Below are 22,276 nucleotides of genomic sequence, written 5' to 3' on the forward strand. Positions count from 1 at the left end.
GAGCATTGTAAAACAGTATGAATATGATTACAAACATTACACCTGTCATAAAACTACTGGCAGGCTGAAATTTAGTTTCTGGGAGTCAGAAATATTGTAGTATTTCTGACTCCAGAAATACTACAAAATACTACAGAAATATCAAGTCATTCAAGATGGCACTCCCTAGTGTGCGACACTGCATGCATTTTTGCATTTTTGTTTGTTTTTATTTTTTTATGTCTATGTTATGTTTTCTTATTGTGTTATATTGTATCATATTGTATTTTTAAGAATTTTTGCGACTCGGACAAACGCACAAGAATTCTAATGTGCTTGTACTTACATGTACGTGTGCAAATGGCAAATAAACTCTCTAATCTAAATACTGCAATATCTATGGCTTTGCTCATGTATTGGCAAAGCCAGAGAACTAAGCTAGATAATGCTTAAATAATGCTGAGTGAATGCACATAAGATAATGAGACATAAAACTATAAAATCAGGTGTATCACAGTGATTACTAATTGGAAAAGAAAACCATGTAACACTGTCAAATTAGGAATAGATAACTTTGGGAATCAGACAGTAAGTGGAGTTTGAGGATTTCTGTCCAAAACCCTCACATGTGATTGTTAAGCTAATTTTTAAGCTAAAACATCATCAGTGGGAAGTGTGACCTAGCTAGGAATGTTACGGCTGATTTGAAAGAGGAAAGTGGACATTATAAGCTAGCCTAGCTAATATTAAATGACTAACAAGATAGACCATGCTAGAGGAGCACTAACTTGAAGTTAGTTAAGCTCAGGCGAGGCAAGAGATAAAAGAAGTAACATAAAGAGTTGATATTATGGACCTTAACACTGTCATTAGTAACCCAACTGAAGAAAGATACATTATTAGATTTGAAGTTCAGAGAAGCTAAGTACAAATTAACTATCTAGCTAGAAAGCTAACAATATGCAAACAATATAAATAAAAAAAATGTGAGTGGCACATAAAATGTGGACAACAGTCTTAAAACAATCACGTGCTCTTCAGTACTCATTCATATTACTCAGTCAGTGTGTAAGTCTGTAACACTGTGGTTGGCAGTCAAAGAAATCCAAGGCACTCTGATGTGAGTTTATAAAAGCTCAACAAAGGACAAGAATGAAATACTGAACTAGTGAGCTGAACAATCATTGTTTTGTTCTTAAAAAAAAAGTACAAATTCAGCAACTTTTGCAAAATGAAAAATATATTATCATTTTATGCAGCAGCCTCCTCATGATTTATTATTAAAAGAAAAAAAAAACATTTGCAACCCCCCTCTGTTTTAGCGGTCTATTACACAGTGGAAACCAGAGACATAAAAAAAAGGAACATCCCAACTGTATCCTCCAGATCCACCAAAGAAATATGAATGAATGAATACTCACCCCCACTCATCTGTCATTTTCAGGTAGAGAAGCGCCCGGTAGCAGAATGTGGAGATCACCTGGACTGTCAGTCCTGTCTGTCTGCCAGAGATCCCTACTGTGGCTGGTGTGTCTTGGAGGGAAGGTGAGTCAGGGTGCATATGCAAGGCGAAAAGAAAAAAAAAAAAAAAAAAAGGAACGGTGGGGCTTCTGCAAAGGCTCTCATGCATCCACTCTGCTACTTTCTCTGCACTCGTCTCTCTTACTTCTCTGTGGTATTTCAGGTGTGGCCAGCAGTGGGAGTGCCAGCGAGGGTCTCTGCAGGGCCAGTGGTTGTGGAGTTTCAACCAGACGCAGAAGTGCCTCAGTATTCAGCACCTAAGCCTCTACAACATCAGCCGTGGGGAGAAAACTGATGTAATGCTGGGGAAAGAGTGGGGAACAGATGGGAGTAATGTGCTGTTATATTCTACTGTATGCCTGTTGTAGTCTTTCTTGAGTTTCATTTATACAAAAATATTTTAACTATTTGAACTTTTTCTGTCCAGTGGGGAGTAGAATTGATTTATTTATTTTCCCACCTTTTTCTTATTTTTCTTGATGCCTCTTTCCCCTTCTGTCCCCCTCCCACAGATTGCAGTGTCAGTAGAGGGTCTTCCCAGGCTAGGAGAAGGAGAGTTCTACTCTTGCTTCTTCCAGGACACAGAAACTCCTGCCTCAACCACTAATAACGGTGTAACATGCTCCACCCCTGATGCCAGCAGTCTACCCCCCATTAGCCATGGAGATGGTGAGTATCCTTTATTTGTTCAGCAGTTGTACCTCATGGGTCAGCTTTCTTCAGTATATGCAAAACATATAAAGGCTGTGTGCAACAAGTTAAAAACTGTAAAAAAAAAAAAAAACATATCAAAGCAGCATTATAATGCTCATATGAACTACAGAAAAGTTGGTCAGCTATTATGAAGTTGTCATATAGTGACCACTGATTGGTTTCATTGCAGAATTTGTGATGGTGACTCTGTCACTACGTCTCACAAATGTGACTGTGGCAGAGACAGAATTCACTTTCTACAACTGCAGCTTGGTTCAGCAGCTCTCTGGACGTAGGCCGTGAGTACACACACACACACACACACACACACACACACACCACATATCACATCGCTCAACAGTCTATCAAAATATGTTATGTGTTAGCTGGTCTGCTAAGTTGTTTTGTGTTTGTAAACTTTAAAAGAATGCCTGTTTACACATTATATTTCTGAGTGAGTGGTTAAATTTCTTTTATACCTAAAGCTCTGCATTGTTGCTTTGACAAATTCAGGACTGCCAAATATGTGTTATATGGATTTTAATTGTAAAGATACTATTGCAGATTATCCCTTTCAGTTATAGGGCTGCCTGTATAAATATCAAGTGGAAAGTACTGTTTTATCAAGTGATGTGCCAGGAGGTGCAAGTGAAAGGAACAGCAAAGTACAGATAATACAATCTCTGCTAATTTAATTATCTATGAATGTAGTAGGAGTTGTTGTAAGGACTAACATGTTTACTGACATTAATTTGTATCGTGATCTGTTTTGTTCTTCCTGTACTTCTGCTGTGTGCTTTTCAAGATGCCAAGGGTGTGTTAGCAGTCGCTGGGGGTGTAACTGGTGTATCCACCAGCATGTCTGCACACACAAACACACCTGCAGCCAAGGAATCACTATCTACAACCAAAATGTGAGTTTAAGTCTGAAAAGGTCTTTTGATTGTATGTAGAAGTTGTTTTAACAGGATTTCAGGGTTGTATATATTGTAAATTTAAGAAAAAAAAACAGTGTGCAATGTTACACTTCAAAGCATTAGGTTTGTTTTATGAACCGTTTATCATCTTGCATTATGCACCATGGTGTATATATTAGTCTGTGCCTGTGCTGTATGTTTGCTGTGTTTGGTGTTCTGTTTGTTGTGTTTTAGCTGTTTTAGTAGGTTTTTTATCATGAGTTTCTTTCTTAATGTCACTCATAAGTTGCTTCTTAATGTATTTGCAAACCCCCTCTGTTTTATCCTAATTTTGTCCCCTCCCCTGCTTTTTTTCTTGTCCTTTCCTTTTCTCACTTGTTCAACTGTGTTACTCCATCATCAAGTTCAAACCACCAACACCCACCATCCCACCACCCACCAGAAAACTGACCCCTTTACCCCCCACTGTCTGGGCTGCTCCTACAACAACAACAACAACAACCACAACAACACAGCCACCACCCACAGAGAAACCTTCCCTAACCACAGCAGCTGCCCCCTCAACTCCCACCACAGCCACACCACCCACCACCCCTAATGCTGAAACTACAGCACCCCTTGCCCTGCACACAACTTCCCGCTCTGTCAGGACCCAGGCCACCACCATCCACGCTGATGTCATCACCATAGGCGAGTCCCTTTCTGATGTGGAGAGAACAACAGAGGAAAATGGTGCCACTACAAGAGGTTTTTCAGAGGATGAGGACACTGACACCTTAAATATCACTGATGAAACTCTCCACACTACATTTCGCAGCAGTACTAGTGGCCAAGTAGACTCTGACCTGAGGTTTTTAGAACTGTCTGGGGAAGTGGTGGGCTCTTCCTCTGATGTAAGCTCAACTACTTCCAGCGAAGTGGCCCTTTTAACAGATCTTCCTTTGAGTGACAGTAAAGACTCTAAGGAGACTGACTCACCTCTGTGGTTGAATGAGTGGGAGAAGCCGGAGGGAGAGACTGAGGTGGACTCTGCAACGAGTTCCACTGTTGCAGGTGCCAGCGAAAACATAGTCATCTATACACAATCACCTAAAACAGTTGCTGACCCCGACTCTGAATCTGCAACAAACTACCAATCTGATTCTTCGACTGACTCTTATTTTCTGGTGAGTGCAGTAGCCGCGTGTGCAGCCCGTGTAGAAACTGCTTGAGTTCATAGACAATTTTGAAAAGATGCTTATTTTGTTTTGTTGTTTTCTTGCTGAAAGTTAGAGCAGAAGCTTCACACCACTCTCACTTGTGTCCATTAAATATGAAGCCACAGGTGGGTAGCTTAGCCTAGCATTAAGACTATAAGCAGGAGGAAAAACAGCTGGTCTGTGCAAAGGTAACAAATTCCACCTCCTAACACTTCTAAAGCTCCATAATTAACCCATGATATATATTGTTTGGAGGCCCATGCTAGCTGTTTCCCTGCTTCCAGTCTTTATTCTGAGGTATGCTAACCATCTCCTGGCTCTTGCTTTATATTTGACAAACAGATGTGAAAATGGTATCAGTCTTCTCATCTAACTTTTTACAAAACAAATGTGAAAGTTAATTCCCCCCAAATTTTAAACTATACCTGACTAGATACTAGATAAATCTAAATATAATTAATAGAGTCAGTGTAACTACATGGCCCACAATCTGTTGCTGACAGTGTAGAATACTAAACAGTTATCTTTATTAGCTGTCCTGTCAACAAAAGGGCAAATGGCTGACTCAAAATCAATGTAATTTCAGATGTGAGGACCTGAGATTCAAGGCACTCATCTGTCAGTTATTGACTTGTCTACCCTATCCATATCATTTCTCTTCACCTCATTCAATGCTAACTGCAAATAATAATGTTACACAAACCCAAAACATACTATACATTTCGTCCAACAAGCTAAAAGCTAGCTAAACTGCCATCCATTTGTTTATAAGGTCAACTCTCTTCTTTTGTTTTACTTGCATGCCCGGTGTTGTGGTGTGTTTTTGTGTCGGTACTTGCCCAGTTTTTGGCCCTCTTGAAGTTTTTTTTTGCAGTCTTTTGTTTTCATAGAGCAAATTCTCTTTTCTTTATAGCATCGAAATCAAAGATGATTTTAGTTCAGTCATTTCCTGCATACGATATGACCAACATTATGTGGACCATCCCAGTTTATTCAGTTTTTGTGAAGACAGTCTGACAGGCAGGTTTGGTGGAATAGAGGAGAATGCCGTCTGCCCATGTACCTGGTACAAACTGTTATCTTTTGGTTTGGAGAAGTAATTATCTGAGGCTGATATTCATGGTTCCCTCAGTTCATTGAAACTTGCAAAAAAACATTTTTTTAAGAGCCTGAGTGACCTGCACAGAGCCTTGACATCAAACATCTTTGGTTTGAACTGGAATGTGAGCCAGCCTTAATAGTATAAGAGCAGCACATAACTCTAATTCCAGTTACAGACAGATATTTAACACCAAGTGGATAGCTATCTCAGACAAGAGAGCTCTGTCTCAGCAGCCTATAAATACCCATGATTGTTAAATGAGATGTTCTCAGAGCAGGTGTCTACATAATGTTGGCCATTTAGAATAGAACAAATCCAGATGTAGGTCTGTAAAATATGTTTGCACTTTCTCCTCCTAAGTATAGCTATTTCTTACTATAATGGTTAATAATGTATCATCAGGAATGTCCGTGTGTGGAGAAAGTTCAGGATTCCCCTCTCCTCCCTGTCAACGTGGAGAGGAAAATCACTCTGGTGGGACAACATCTAAACCTGTTTCAGGTAATGTAACCATCCACAGGCTCAATAGCCTCTTCCCGTCCTAGAGTAAAACTGTATTTAAGTTGTGTTCATGCAGGCTATTAATCAGATTTTTGAATTTGAGCCCCATAACCATTTTATATGTTACAGTTAAAAGGCACGTTATTGAGGCACGTGTCTTTACCAGCAGCAAGTATGAGATAAGATTTAGAAACATGCAGGACATTTAAGTGATTGTCCTTGGTTATAGCTATGTTTTCTGTTAGCTTAGAGTAAATGATGAAGACCACAGGGCTTTCTGTTTATCCTAAGTATCCTAAGTAAAGGTCTCTATGTGATTATGTACATCCAGGATGAGAATTTGGACTACGAGTGTGTCTTGGCAATTGAGAATCAGTCAGTGGTGGTACAGGCCTCTGTGGAGTCGGATCCCAAAAAGCCATCAGTCTTCTTTATCACCTGCCAACCGTACCAGGTCAGAAAATGAATGAATGTGATTTAACTCCTCAAGTGGAAATAATGAGTGAATAGTATGAATAGTGTGTTTAGTTTTTCCATATATGCACATTTTTAAATTGCAATTTCAAAGTGGTGTGCCCAGTAGTTCACCATCATTGTTCTCTGATTTTCAGTGGGTAATGGCACTCCTTTCTTTGTCTTTTTAACCACTGTGGCGATTAGTTCCATGCCAGCTACCCAGATTGTCTTCCATTTATTTTAAATTCATTACTCCCATTGTGCTGGCAAATGGACCATTTTTCATGAGTCTGTACATAGTTTGAGTCAACACTGTCCAGCAGCAATACAAGAATATACTTTCATAAACTGAAAGGCAGCTAATCTGACCGCTATCCTACTGGTAGCATTCATAATGACTGTAAATCACTACAGATCAACAAAGCGACATGTCACATCCAATCCCATATTACACCAATGAACCAGAGGCTGGCTATGTTAACAAAAATCAGTGAACTGTTGTCTCTTGATTATATATGTTTGTGTGTGCATGAGTGTGTTTCATTATTGGTAATGGTAATTTGACAGATACTTTAACTGCCTTACACATGGCTGTGCATAACATCAACTCATATACTATATCACATACAGTGCTTATACTGTGTATGGCTGTGTTTCAGTATGCCTATTCTGTCTTGATGGAGGAATACCCAGCCACCATCAACGTGAGGAGAAAAAACAACTTCCTCATCGACAGCGCTGAGGATCTGTATGGTGGGGACTGTTTATAGTGTGTATATCTTTCTTGTGTGTGTCCCTGTGTGTGAGAAATCACATTCATGTGTTTACACGCTGTAATGGGTACATATTGTGTATGTATTTGATGTAAAAGTAATGTAATATTCTGACAGACTGCCCTGTCTCTTCCTCGTTTCAGTGACTTTGTTCAATTGTTCAGTGGGGCGGTCAGACTGCAGCCGATGTCGCACTGCTCACCCCAAGTATGGCTGTGTTTGGTGTGGTGGCGCTGCTAGCTCTCGCTGTGTGTATCAGGACTCCTGCACTGATGAGATCAAACACACCTGCCCTGCACCTGTCATTCACTTTGTAAGATTTTCTTACCCAGTTCTGAACAGAGAAAAAGTTGGAGGAATGAGAGACACACAACACAACAATTTATTTCTGTGTATTGATCTGTGTTGGGTTTGGACAGAGAGAGGGGGGTGGGGGGGTGGGGTAAGAGAAAGACAACATTGCAAATACACAGTCTACGTCAAAATGTTAGTAGTAATAATAATGATAATAGCTAGAAGATAAAATAGAAATAATATAAATAAAATAATATTGACAGAGCAGTGAAACATTAATAGCAATAACGCTGCCACTAACACTAATAAACAAAATCTTGCTACTAGGTCTGTGTCAAACTCTGATTCGAAGTGAACTTAGAGAAATTTTTCCCATTTTGAATTTTTTTTTTTACTGTATATACTGTTACACACACACACGTGTGTGTGTATATATATATATATATATATATATATATATACATATATAGAGAGAGAGAGAGAGTTAGTGGCAAATAGATGAGGTCAATCGGATTCTTAATACTGTGACTGCATCTAAGCATAAACCCCATGACTGTATCATCACATCCCTACTAGACTCCCATCCTCATGTCACACTACCTGAGGTATTATGTCACCTTGGTGCAGTCTGACTGATCACATGTAGACTATGATCTCACAAATGCAATAACTGAAGTGCACAATGCAGGATATATATCACACTTTAGCTCCTCTTGTGTTTCAGTTGGACCCAGTATCTGGTCCTGTGGAGGGAGGGACAGTAGTGACTATTTCAGGCTCTAACCTTGGCCAGAGAGCAGAAGACATTCAGAACTCAGTCACAGTAGCTGGGGTCCCCTGCAGCGTCATCCACAGCAGATATGAAGTCTCCTCAAGGCAAGTCAACGGTACACCTGAACATAGACTGCTTGTAAAATGTTTCCCCATCTTTTTTAAATGTGACAATCTCATATCTTTATCTTATAGGATAGTGTGTGAGACTACAAGCAGTGGAAGAGAGAAGAGTGGCCATGCCTCCGTCAGGGTGAGGGGAGGAGGACTGGGACTGTCGGCTCAGACCTTCAGCTTCCAGGTAAAGGCAATACAGTCAGTCTGTCAGTGTGTTTACACTGACACTTGGGGAAACTAGGTTACTCAGAGAAATCAGGTTGCACTGGAAATCACACCTTACCTTTACATGCACTGTAGTAACCTGGTTACTGTAAATCTACTTATACGTGCAATAGGTCAATTATCTGCTCCACAGCTCTGCTCTACCAACCCTATTTTGCAAATATATACCATAGTTATAGTTAGATACAGTATGCTGCTCCTAATATTTGTTCATTTATTTGTCTTTGTGTCTGTCTTTCACAGAGGGCCTGATAATGCAATCAGACAGTCTGTGTAGTGAAAACACTTTTCCTTACAGTTTCAATATGATAACAATTAAATGTTAAACTGGACTGACTTATGTAGACTCCCAGAGGCAGCTGTGCATCAGTTTCACTTTTGGTCAGACTCTTGACTCAGACTCTGTCATGTCTGAAATCCAGCAGGGGAAATCAGGTCTCTCTACTTCCCTACCACAATTATGAAGAATGTGTTTTTTGTGTATGTGATGTGAAATCAGGTTACATCAGTGACGCCGACTGCAACCTGTTACTTAACTGTATTTAATTCAGTGATTATTTACAAAAACTACCCCTATCAGCAAGCCAGTCTTGATCCTGCAGGATTGTATAACAATGCAGAAGCAATTAAACAAGTGTTTTAAAAACAAAGACATCTCCAGGGTATTTTTACACCCAGTTCACAGGCAGCAGTTTGTTTTGATTCCTGGCCTGTTTTCCTCTGAGTTTGGTTAGTCAGATACATACTGTACACTGTAATTGCTCTTGGGCGTGGACCAAAACAGACAGACCAAGACCTTGCTCAGATGGGAGTCCATTGGGGTATTTTTCAAAACTAATTCTGAAAGGCCGCATTGGGAGAATTTGATACAAATGTGATTTGTCAGCGATCACATAAAACTTCAAGAAGCATTGAGAATGAATGGTTTTCACAATCCTTAAATGTAGCTGTTTATTGTCCATGTTTGTTTGTCCAAGCAAAAAAAAGAGGGCTCAAGGAAATGACAGCTCCAACATGGCTTTTGTTAATTAGGCTTCACTTGAAATCGTGCCTTGTGAAATGTGAGTGAACCACTGTGATGCAGTAGAGCAACAACTCATCTCATTATTTACATTACAGTGAAAGGACTGTAGGTTTGATAGCAACCTTAATTAATTGCCCCAAGTGACAAGCAGATTAATTGTTATACTAGCTGGCTGTGAGGCAGCCCTCTAGTGTTTCCCAGAATGCCCTGGTGTCTTATTTATCTTGCCAATAAATCACCCGCTTAGTATCAGATTATTGATTATACTTTTTTTTCTGTCTCTTGTGTGTCTCTCCATCATCAGGATCCTGTACTAAGCAGCATCTTCCCCCAAAGAGGGCCCAAGGCGGGGGGCTCATCTCTTACCATCAGAGGGCGGAGACTGAGGACTGGACACCCAAGTGAAGTCAGCGTCCTAATTGGAGGAGTCCCATGTATGGTGTAAGTGCCTCTAATTAACCATGAATTTGTAAAAAATATGTAGTTTTTTGATAGTTTGTGGGCTAAAAAGTCCAGAAATTGAATAAAAATGTAAAATGTCTCCCTCAGGCTGAACATCCAGGAGGATCAGATCAGCTGTCTGACCAAAGGCAGCAACAGAACAGGAGAACATGGAATCACTGTGCGGTTTGGGGGAGCAGAGCGCCACCTGCAGGGTTTGGTGTATCATTACACCCCCAACCCCAACATCACAACGGCAGCTCCATCCAAAAGTTTTCTCAGGTGTGGTGATGGAATATAACTTTCTCAAGTAAAGTATTTGTATTTTATTTAAGTTCTTGCCAAAGTTCTTCCACTTTGTGCTTCTTTATTCTTAGTTCACTACTTTACAGAGGGAAATACTCAGTGGGTGGTTTCCACATACCTGCATGGTCAACAGTTTTTAAAAGGACTATTTCTGAGGTAGTTCCAGTGACTGTAAAACATTACTGTCCAACTGTAGACTTGTGTTCTGTGGATGTCAAGTGTCCAGAGTGACAATGGAAATGTTGCCACTGAATTTTCTAAATATCATGTTTTTAATACTGAACTTAACTAAACTATCTAAATTCCACCCACCTCCATTGTAGTGGAGAAATTTCAGAAACAGATATCTCAAGCTGAATCTAACTACTGAAATGGCCAGATGCTAAACATTAGTGATATTTAATTCATTAACTGGTTCATTAACCCGCTAATTGAAATTGAGAGAAAAAAGCCTCTGTGAAACACTCTGAAGTCCCAAACAATAATATAATAGCCAAAATATATAGGCCTGCACCCAAATACACTGGTGGTGGCAGACTATTTATTTCTTTATTTATTGGCATTGAATTTATGGTTTTCCACTATCTGTCACCTTATTTTTTTAATTGACATAAGTAATTAGATATGGAAAACTGCAGTACTGCAAATGCAACTTCACATACTATTGCATTGCATTTAAACAGCAAAACTGTAAATTCTCTGTAATAATCTACTTGATGCACTACTAAAAATGTTGTGACTTTGCAGAGGAAACCACATTTGGACTTGGATTGCTAAAAGTAAAACTGTAAAGACAGCTTTGATGGTGCTGGACTCATCCTGAGCTTTTGATTTCACTGTATAAACTTGGAACTTATTGGCTGTGCAGAAAAACATTTAGTTCAAGAAGACTCTTTAAGTGTCACAATGTCACATCACACAATTTAAATAATGAATGAAGTTACTGTTGTTGTGTGGTCACAATGAAATATATATATATATGGTGTCAGTCAATCCTTAATATACCCACAGTGTCTTTTGTAAGCTGCGTTGTGCCATATTAACACTTGAGCGTACACTGTGTGTTATAGTGAGTAGAGTTAGTCTTATACATTATTTTTAAGCCTTTAACTTAACATGAAACTTTCCATCATTTTGCCCTGTAGTGGAGGAAGAATCATCAGAGTTTCTGGTCAGAACCTGGATGTGGTCCAAGAGCCAAAAATGAGGGTCACCCTCAGTCCTCCTGATACTCTCCCTCCCAGGAGGAGAAGGAGCATCAATAGGAGGAAGGAAGCAGGAAGCCTGAACAGAGGACACGATCACCAGGGGCCACTGAAGAGATGGAGGAGGATCGTCCCAGACACAGACTGCCCTGAGGGAGCACTCTGTCATGTCAAACAGGTGTGGATATATAATTACACTCACAGATAAATGCACTCACCACCTTATTACATGTTTTTATCATTTTAATTGTTGCTGTACTCTCTTCCAGTACGAGTCTCGTTGCACAGTGAACAGCTCCTCTCTCATCTTGTGTCCGACTCCGGCGGTGGGTGCAGAGGCCAGGAGAGCCAGGGTCAAAGTTCATTTCCTGCTAGACAGCCTCCATTTTGACTTCAGCACTGTGGGGAATGAAGCCTTCAGCTATGAGTCCAACCCGAAGCTCTACCCACTGAACCAGAATGACCCCAGCAAACCATACCACCACAAACCTGGCAGCATCATCTCTGTCGAGGTGGGTGCCAGTACCCATTTATATATCCACAGCTTAGACTTTCTTCCTTTTACTTCCATATATGTGTAAAAATGTTCCAGTCTATGAACCAGTCTCCATTCTTAAGGACAGCTTTAAAAAAAAAAAAACACAATTACAATATCATTGTTGCAGTTATCAACACTGAAATGTCCTTAACACACAATAAATAGTGGAGACGACCTGAAGTCCAGAGTCAGGTCCCAAGTCAAAAAGTCTCGTTTCAAGTCTTAAACAGTTTTTTGTATTTAATTTTTTAAAAATCTTTCTTTAGTCCATTTTGTCTTAAGCCCTCAATATTTGTAACCTCAGTTAAATGTAAATAGGACTTATAGATTTAATTAGGATCTACACTTTATTTTCCCCCAAAACTGCAGGAACATTGTAGTAATGAGTGCCGATGTAATATTCGATTACAGCTCATACATACAAACTAAAAATGAGATGACAACAGAGGAGATTAAAATCTGACTGAATATGTATCTGACACTGAAATAATATACACAGCCTACACCTTATCTCTCACAAGCTGCTCGGTCTTCTTGAATATAAATGAAAGTTTAACTGAGAGATTCTTACAACTCAAACTGATATGAAGCAGCTAAATCTTCCCACACTTTTTGTGGTTTTTGAACTAAAAAAAACACGTCGTTCACACCACAGTATTAGAGTGATTTTACAGAGTGATGTTTCTTTTACCTGAAAATTGATCTTTGGCTGAATACAGACACCAGCTGGCAGAGCACATATTAACCAGATAACAGCCAGAAGTTTCAGTTGGGCCCTTTTAGCAACTTAAACTATTAAGGTTAATTAATTATAGCTAATGTAAGAGGTTTGTCATGACATCAGATAAAAAAACAATTACATCCTGAATGTTGAGAATGTTGTCCACACCTCTGAGTCATTTTGGATCTCTTTCTTCCAGGGAGAGAACCTGGATCTAGCCATCTACAAGCATGAGGTGGAGGCTCGGATAGGGGAGGGGGTGTGTTCAGTTAAGACCCTGACTCACAACCACTTGTACTGCGAACCACCAGCCCAGCAGCCATCAGTGACAGCCAGCAAGAAACAGGATGGCATGGACAGTCTGCCTGAGTTCACTGTGAGTAAATGTCACTGAGAAATTCAAATTCAGTTCACATTTATTTTCTGTATGACCGTACTGCAGCCTGGAACCCTGGTTAATAAGAGTGGATGGATAAAAAGGGATAGCCGTACAGTGGAACAACAGTATGTGTTTGTGTACTAGACTATCTCAACTAATTTTCATGAACAATTTTCTTGTTTTAAACTCTTTTACTGAGTCCTGTCTCTGTGCTTTCCAGGTGAAGATGGGGAACCTGAACTTCTCCCTGGGCAGAGTGCAGTACGACAGCCAGGCCCAGTCCACATTTCCTCTGGAAGCCCAGGTGGGAGTCGGAGTTGGCGCCTCCATAGTGGCTCTCATTGTGCTCATCATAGTGCTCATATACAGGTAAACACTTATGTTAATTCCTCTGCCTTTTCTATATTGTCCTAAATTTCAATTTTTCCTCTTATTTCTTCACCTAAACGTTGTCTGTGCATCGTTGTTGTTTGTCAGGAGAAAGAGCAAACAGGCCATGAGGGACTATAAGAAGGTACAGATACAACTGGAGAACCTGGAGACCAGTGTGAGAGACCGCTGTAAGAAAGAGTTCACAGGTATTATCCAAACTCTCTTACTAACTTTTAGAAAATCAATTAACATAAGGAAAATACAAAAACCCAGGCATTTTGACACACTACCTTCATTCCCTTCCCCTCCCTCAGACCTGATGACAGAGATGATGGACATGTCCAGTGATTTGGTGGGCTCAGGGATTCCCTTCCTGGATTACCGGGCATATGCAGAGCGCATTTTCTTCCCGGGCCACCAGGAGTCGCCACTGAGGCGAGATCTGGACGTTCCCGAGAGTCGAAGGCAGACTGTGGAGCAAGGGCTGGTTCAGCTGTCCAATCTGCTCAACAGTAAACTCTTTCTGACCAAGGTCAGCGGATAGGGTTCTATTTTATTAGATACAGGGAGTATTTGAAGTGTGAAACTTACAGACAGACATGGCACCTTTTTTCTCTCATGCTCTTATTCCTGTTGTCTCTCCAGTTTATTCACACCCTGGAGGTCCAGCGGACATTTTCCCCCAGGGATCGAGCTTACGTAGCCTCTCTGCTGACTGTAGCCCTGCATGGTAAACTCGAGTACTTCACAGACATCCTGAAGACATTGCTTAATGATCTAGTGGAACAGTATGTGGCCAAGAACCCCAAACTGATGCTCAGGAGGTGAGGAAGAAAATCAGTTTGTCCATTTGTCACGTTATCATCTGTAATTAACTGAACTCATCCATAAATGATTTGTTTATATATGTTCTTTTCCTCTTCCAGAACTGAATCTGTGGTTGAGAAGCTACTGACGAACTGGATGTCCATTTGTCTTTTTACCTTTCTGAGGGTATGTCTGAGGGTATATCACACTTAACCAGAGGTCCCACAACACAGGTCATGGCCTTGGTGTGGATAAGAACTGCACAACTAGAGATTTTTCCTTTTCAGATGGTTTCATGAAGGATTATCAGGGGCCCTAAAAAAGGTTTCTCAAGTTTCTCAAGAAAGAATAAACACTATACCACTACTCTAGTTAACAAGATTTAAAGCTGTATTATGTTAATATTTGATACTATACTGATACACATACTATATATATTTAAAAACATGCCACACAAATGAAATTCAGCTCATCATTGTGGCGTCCTCCCCTTTCAGAGCAGCCAGTCCTGGCTTCTCAGAAGTTAAGAGAGAGACCGACTGGTTGGACTCTCATTGCTTAAATAAAATTTTGTCGGGTTAGGACATTGTTGACCTTCCATCTTTCTGCTCGACCAGGAATCAGCAGGGGAGTCGTTCTACATGCTGTTCAGAGCAATAAAGCACCAGGTGGACAAGGGACCTGTGGACGCTGTGACAGGAAAAGCCAAGTACACACTGAACGACAACCGGCTGCTACGAGAGGACGTGGAATACCGCACACTGGTTAGGACACACATATGACAACATCGTCAGTTTTGGGGGGAGGAGTCCGTGTCTCCTGGCTTACTACATACTGATTTATAGCCTTTACTATAAAACCTGACATTTCTCCACGTTTTAATTCTTCTTTTCGGTTAGTTTGTGTAATTAACGCCCTTGTTTTATTATTAATGCTACTAGGTCTTTTGTTTATCCCTAACAAAAGAGAAATGTAAAATATATCATTATGTGCCAGATAACAACAGTACAACAGAATTATAGCAAAACATTTCAGTAACTTTCTATGCATCTGTCCAGACATTAAACGTTGTGATGCCAGCTGCAGCAGCCAGTGGAGGCACTACTACCCAGACGGTACCTGCCAAAGTCCTGGACTGTGACACCATCACCCAAGTGAAGGAGAAACTCCTGGAACAAACCTGGAAGGGAACCTCTTTTTCCCAGAGGCCACACATTGACTCATTACATCTTGGTAAGGTCACATACATCAAACATTTATTCTGCACAAATCCTACTTCGGAAGTGGAGAACTTGATGGTACATAAACATTTTTCCTTCCAGAGTGGCGTGCAGGTGTTGCGGGTCACCTAATCTTATCAGATGAGGACCTGACATCAGTAGTACAAGGCTTGTGGAAACGCCTTAATACATTACAACACTACAAGGTGCAAGTCACACAAGCACACACACACACATACTTCATTCATTGCATGTGCACAGTAAAGTTGTTAAAATTGTTTGTTGAATGAATCTTGACTCATGAAATGTACAACTGTGTAATGCAGGTCCCTGATGGAGCAACCGTCGCCCTCGTCCCCAGGAACGCCAAACATCACCTCCATGACAGTCATGACTACATGCCTGGAGAAAGTAAGTCTCATTCACTGTCAACATTCACTGTGACTCAAGGATGAACTGATTAGATTTTGGTGGTCAGTTGTCAAAGGTCACTGTGATCTCACAAAAATGTTTTTGGTCATAACTTAAGAATTCATAAGATAATTGTGACTAAACATTACACAAATGTTGAATATGATAAAATAATGAGATTCTGACCATATTTCCTGCAACTTTGTTGGTTGGTGAAGACATAAAATGCCAGATCTTATCAGACACTTAGCATTGTTGCCTCACAGCAAGAAGGTTCCGGTTCACCCTGAGCTTTTCTGTGTGGAGTTTGCATGTTCTCCCATGTTCTCTGCCTGCCTGGTTTCTCTCTGGGTACTCCAGCTTCCTCCCACAGTCCAAAGACATGCAGCTTAGGTTAACTGGTGACTCTACATTGCCTGTAGGTGTGAATGTGAGTGTTAATGGTTGTTTGTCTGTATGTGTTGGCCCTGTGATGGACTGGTGATCCGTACAGGGTGTACCCCACCTCTCACCCAATGTCAGCTGGGATAGGCTCCAGCCCCCCCACGACCCTTAACGGATAAGCAGTATAGATAATGTATGGGCCAACATTACATTCATCCAGGCCTCCTATATTTATATAAGCAACTTCCAGCTGCAATATGGCCTAGTGCAATTCTAACTTGTATTTTCTCAGTGTTAAAACCTCACAGCTTCTTTCACTATTCATATTCACAGTTGACAGTTACACAGCTTTTATTTGGAGTCCATTCAGACTTACAATTTTTCTTTTTCTTTTCTTTTTTTCTTTTATGAAGGTAGGGTTCAAATACAATTCAGGCTTTATTGTTTGATATAGGTACATGGTTAAAATATTATTAAAGCCACGCTTAGTCAAATACAGTATGTATGAGGACTATAAATGGCAGTAGAAACAACTAGTACACACAAAATGTGTCAGTGTAGATGTTTTTAACAACTCCACATTTTTTTCATGCGTGCATAAGCAGCTGTATCCAGGTGTTACTATTGCATGAGTGAATGTCGATTAACACATGATCCTCTTTCAGTCATGCATTAGGTGAATAGCTGAACAGAGTCTTGATAACCAGGGGAGGTCGCTGTTTGACTGTGTATACATATGTTACACTGGATGGGATGAATTGTGAAGCTTGTGACAGAGAAAAGCAGCTGTAAGATGGCACAAAAATAAGCATCCCCTCTGAATGTAACTGTATTCTTTGGACTATTTAGGTTCTAATTATTATAATGATTATAAAACTGAGAGTTTGTAGTCAAAACAAACAACTGTAGTTTCACATTGTTTCAGAACACCTCAGTTTTTAGAAATGCCTTGTTTAATTTCTCTCAGCTTGCAACCATACTTGACCAAACCAACAAAAATATACTCACTCGACTGTTTGTCCCCTCCTGTCAGAGACCCCTATGCTGGATGATGGGGAGGAGGGAGGAGTGAGGCTTTGGCATCTGGTGAAAGCCAGCGAGGAGTCTGAGCTTCCCAAGCACAGGAGAGGTAGTTTGAGGGAGAGAGGCGGGGAGAGAGCCAAGGCTATCCCCGAGATCTACCTCACACGACTACTCTCCATGAAGGTAACAGAGATTATGTGAATGGTGTCCATGACTAACAATGCCACTCTCTCATATTTTAAAAGGTTTTGCAGACTTAAACATAGCACACATGGTAGATGACCACATTGTTTTTATGAAATGATCCAAAAAAGTGAACAAAGAAACAAAATTCTAATTATGTTTTTCCTCCTAACAGCAAAGTAGACATGTGGGATTAACATGTTTAATTCTGCTGTAGATTCTCCATAGCAGATAAACACAGTATGAAGGGACTGAGCAGCACAAATGAGAATATGTTTCAAAGTAAAAGTCTTTTCAAGGTGTGGTACACAATGATGTCACAGATACCAAGATGAGTTACAGTTGAGGAGGCTCTGGAATCCTGACACTTATCATCACAGGTTGAATGGGTGTGAACATGTTGGTTTTGTGCTATTTTGAGCTCGTATTTTCACAAAGAAACGAGTGTCATTCTTGATCCAGTGTGAGTCTGCATTATTTAGAACCTATTAAATATTCATCTTTAATACATGTGTTGACCTAACACGTTGCATAGACACCTTTTCTGTTTGAAAGCACAAAAAGGACATTTGTAATGATTTTTTATTTGCATTGTGTAAAAATTGCAGTGGGCTATGGGCTAGTTATATGTACAGTATATTTGATAACAAACTTCACATATTGGAGTATGAATTTCCCATGTGGCTCCACTGCCTAGTTGCAGAAGGGTTAAATGGCTACTGTACAAAGTACTACTGCTCTTCCATAATGTTTGGGGACTTTAAGAGGCAAAAAAAAAAAAAATGTACAGCAGAGACATATCCTGACCTCAGTCTGTGGTATGGGTTAAGCTGCAGCAACACTGGATCCTCCATTTCCCATAATGCAGTGTGATAGTGTCTTTTGTTAGACCCTGCCTGGTAAAATGTACATGTCTTTCAATCCCACACCACCGGTTTGTAACATAAGCTTTGCGTTATACTTCACTTTTATATAATCTCCAGAGTCTCACAAGATATTATACAACTGTTTTCACAGCACAGTTCTCATGGCACATAAACTGATCTTCATGCATAAAATTGTTGGAGTGGCCCTTTAATAAAAACATCTTATCTATGTTTCATGGTTTATTTATCTCTTTCGCTTTCTCTGCTGTGTCTCAGGGCACGCTGCAGAAGTTTGTGGATGATTTATTCACTGCGATCCTCAGCACCAGTCGTCCTGTACCTCTGGCTGTCAAATACTTTTTCGACTTGCTGGATGAGCAGGCTCTGCAGCACAACATCACGGACCCCGAGACCATCCACATCTGGAAAACCAACAGGTAACTGGCAAGCAGCAGCCGCTTACAAAAAGATTGGATGGTATGAGACAGAGTTGGAGGCCAGAAATGGGTCACAGGCCAACTTCTGGTGGGCAGCCATATGAAAAAAGTTATAAACACAAATCATGGGGAATTTTAGCCAAAGGTTTAAAAACATCTTGTGCCAGTAAAGCCAACCCTCACAGAACATATGGACAGCAGCTGATCACATGGTTTTTATATATCTTGATGTGTGTTTCATAAAATCAGCAATTGAAATACCAGTCTTTCTTTGTCGACCAGTTTCAGGGATTCCTGGATATTAACTCTTTATCAAATAATTATTTAAAACACTAGTCTGATTTTTTTTGCAAATACAACACTGATTTGCTTTCTTGCTCTTAGTTAGATGAGAAAATTGACACCACTTTCACATCTGTAGATTAAATATGGCACCAGAGCCATGAGACAGTTATCTTAGCAAAGCAAGGCATGGCCAATTGCCAACACTTTTCATCCAGATTAAACAAACAAGATATGACCTTAGTGAGCTTTAGAGGTGGTGGAAGGAGGTTTTTTTTTTCTTTGGACTGAGCCAGGCTTGCTGCCTCCCCCTGCTTCCAGTTAAGATAATTGATTGAAGCTAGCTCCTTACTGCACAGACATGGGAGTGATATCACTCTTCTGTCTCCAGGAAAACAAAAAGCATATTTCAAAAAATTTCAGACTGTTACTTTGAAGAACCTCCTGATGTTCCCCTATGGTTGTAATCTGAACTAAAGTGTCACTGAAACATGTCTTTGCATATGCTATATAAATACATTGTCTTAATATACATTGAAATCAGTGGGTCACTATATATACGTGCGTCCTGTTTCCTGTTTTTCCAAACAGTTTACCACTGCGGTTCTGGATAAATATCCTTAAAAATCCACAGTTCATCTTTGACGTGCAGACCTCAGATCATGTGGATGCTGTGCTGTCTGTCATTGCCCAGACCTTTATGGATTCTTGCACCATCGCTGACCACAAACTGGGACGGGTGAGTTGACCACATCAAGCCACAATATTATAGAACTGTGTTAAGCTACACCACTGAGGCTCTGCTTTTTTTTAAACAAGTCCAAAATGACTATGCTTACACTATACGGTGAAATTATATTACTGCACCATACAGTTGTACATTAATGTGAACATATACAGTACCTTCATGCCAATCTCTTTAAATGGGTGGATAAGGGAAGTGAAGGGATAGTTAATCACAATGCAAAGAACATCTAGCAATGAATATTTTAAGACACTACAAATTGGGATTTGTAAATATGTGAAATCAAATAATATCATCTCATATGATGTCGACAGCTGTAATGAGCTGTCCTGCATCTGATGCATAGTTAAACAGAGCTTTATATTACCTGTTTTATGTGACGTTCAGGACACATTTCTCCATTTGCCTTCCTTGCACAGGACTCTCCCATCAACAAGTTGCTGTATGCCAGAGATATCCCGCGCTACAAACAGATGGTGGAGAGGTAAGAGTATGGCAGCCAGTCGCCCCACTGACCTCAAGCATGAAAAACACTCTGGGAGAGAGAGGAAGGGGAGAAGGAAGGAGAGAGTGAGGCCCAGGACAATCTGTCCATGCCAGACAGAGGGTAGACTAAGCCTGCGAGGCTTCCATGCATGGATGGTCTGAGAGCAGACTGCCACACTTACTACTGTCTGCTGCACATTAAACCCTGCAGATTACACTGGTGATGTATTAAGGCTTCACTAGATGAGATCTCATTTTCTAAGCCTTATTAGTAAAATTAAAAAGAATAAGGGCTGCAGAAAACTGTCCATTACTCTTTCTCCACATATTATTGCCCGCTGATAGGCTCTATGTTCATCCTATTTTCCCATATGAAATTAAATGGCAGAGACAGCATGCATCTTTTAGGGATGGTAAACATGATTATTGATATTACTAGCTGGTGGTTGCTGTCTTAATAAAGAACAACTGTAAGTGTGGTCAGACGTCACTGGTGGGTGTCAGAGTGATAACACTTTTCAGATTTGTATTGCTGAAATTCTATCATTGCCAAGTGTGTCCAGAGCAGCTTTAAAAGTAAAATATTAACCTCAATACAATTAAATATTTTATTATCATCAGCCTCAACACCTCATCTGTAAGAACAACTCCGTAAAACTGCTGGTCTACCTCATATTTAAAGCTGCTGTAATTAATGTTTTATATTGACAATGGAAACAATGCTTATGTGTAATGTAATTGTTGATAGTGTTGTCGCCCTGCTCTGCAGTTCCTCTAACCTTAATATTTGGTTCAGTCTCACGGCTCTCATCAGTGTTTCCACGCAGACAAGTATTTTTAGCATAAAAAAGCTCCGATCAAGAAACTGTACACTATCTTATAGTGGCATGTATGTGAAGTGTAGTGCGTGGTTGGAAGTATTTATGTATGTGTATATGCATATTTGGGAGAGGGGGATTAATAAGTTATGGCAAAGAAAAGAGAGACAAAGAAGAAAAAGAAATAGGTTAAAAAAATCATTACAATATTGGGAAGGTTGAAGCGAACTGGGTTTTGTAGGGTTGAGAATGTAATGTGAGCACTCCGCCAACATTAAAAGTATAAATTAAATATGTGCCATATGTGAGTGTGTCTCCTCATGAACACTTCCTCTGCTGTGAGGTAAATAGCTCTGCTCATTCCCATTATTCTGTTTGCATTCTGACAGTTTCACATCAGTTTGTTAGTTTGTACATAGTATACATGTTCTCCATGTAGTCTGCTGTTAGGATGAGGTATAACAGCTGCTAAGAAATTACTATGAAGGGATTCAAGACACTCAAGGCATCAATTGGCGTCAATGAAACAGTAGAAAAAAGGAGTGCCTGACACCATGTTGCTTTGATTTCACCAATAATTACATGTCGTTCTTTCCTTCTCTCTTTCCTTGTCTCTCTCCAGGTATTATGCAGACATCCGTCAGACCATCTCTGCCAGTGACCAGGAAATGAACTCAGCTTTAGCAGAACTCTCCCGTGTATGTTACTCGCTCTTGTTTTCCCATTCTGTAAAAATAACTTTTTGAACACATAAATCATTTCAGGACGTGGAAGTTTCCATCTGGATGGGTGCCTAACAAGCTAGATGAGGAGTTTGAAATAAAATATAAATGGCAAAGGATGCAGATTTTAACAGCCTCCACCCACCGACGTTTCTTAACCTCTCTATTTTTACTCCCCCGAAACAGAACTATGCTGCTGAGGTCAACTGCCTTGTGGCTTTACATGAGCTGTATAAGTACATCAACAAATACTATGATCAAGTGAGTACCACAAAAAACATGACTGCTGGGCTGTTTATCTGCACAAATGCACAAATCATTTATTTAATCAGAGTAAATGCTAACACTTAGGTTTCAC

General features: G+C 40.2%; 1 protein-coding gene across 1 annotated transcript in view; it reads left to right on the forward strand.

The window, feature by feature from the left end:
* Positions 1-22,276, forward strand: part of plxnb1a (plexin b1a) — a 61,011-nt gene that overhangs the window by 35,539 nt on the left and 3,196 nt on the right. The window contains exons 7-38 of the mRNA XM_018675331.2: positions 1,424-1,524; positions 1,664-1,796; positions 2,013-2,169; positions 2,384-2,492; positions 2,999-3,107; positions 3,515-4,276; positions 5,814-5,912; positions 6,244-6,366; positions 7,028-7,121; positions 7,285-7,454; positions 8,160-8,311; positions 8,402-8,507; positions 9,877-10,013; positions 10,122-10,295; positions 11,465-11,702; positions 11,794-12,036; positions 12,983-13,159; positions 13,383-13,531; positions 13,640-13,740; positions 13,849-14,066; positions 14,180-14,358; positions 14,461-14,527; positions 14,959-15,105; positions 15,400-15,574; positions 15,664-15,767; positions 15,888-15,972; positions 17,390-17,562; positions 18,705-18,865; positions 19,739-19,886; positions 20,312-20,376; positions 21,819-21,894; positions 22,105-22,179. Of these exons, the coding sequence (XP_018530847.1) occupies positions 1,424-1,524; positions 1,664-1,796; positions 2,013-2,169; positions 2,384-2,492; positions 2,999-3,107; positions 3,515-4,276; positions 5,814-5,912; positions 6,244-6,366; positions 7,028-7,121; positions 7,285-7,454; positions 8,160-8,311; positions 8,402-8,507; positions 9,877-10,013; positions 10,122-10,295; positions 11,465-11,702; positions 11,794-12,036; positions 12,983-13,159; positions 13,383-13,531; positions 13,640-13,740; positions 13,849-14,066; positions 14,180-14,358; positions 14,461-14,527; positions 14,959-15,105; positions 15,400-15,574; positions 15,664-15,767; positions 15,888-15,972; positions 17,390-17,562; positions 18,705-18,865; positions 19,739-19,886; positions 20,312-20,376; positions 21,819-21,894; positions 22,105-22,179 (5,007 nt within the window). The remainder of the gene's footprint in view (positions 1-1,423; positions 1,525-1,663; positions 1,797-2,012; positions 2,170-2,383; positions 2,493-2,998; positions 3,108-3,514; positions 4,277-5,813; positions 5,913-6,243; positions 6,367-7,027; positions 7,122-7,284; positions 7,455-8,159; positions 8,312-8,401; positions 8,508-9,876; positions 10,014-10,121; positions 10,296-11,464; positions 11,703-11,793; positions 12,037-12,982; positions 13,160-13,382; positions 13,532-13,639; positions 13,741-13,848; positions 14,067-14,179; positions 14,359-14,460; positions 14,528-14,958; positions 15,106-15,399; positions 15,575-15,663; positions 15,768-15,887; positions 15,973-17,389; positions 17,563-18,704; positions 18,866-19,738; positions 19,887-20,311; positions 20,377-21,818; positions 21,895-22,104; positions 22,180-22,276) is intronic.

Source organism: Lates calcarifer, linkage group LG6 (assembly GCF_001640805.2).
Source record: "Lates calcarifer isolate ASB-BC8 linkage group LG6, TLL_Latcal_v3, whole genome shotgun sequence".
Classification (NCBI taxonomy): domain Eukaryota; kingdom Metazoa; phylum Chordata; class Actinopteri; family Centropomidae; genus Lates; species Lates calcarifer.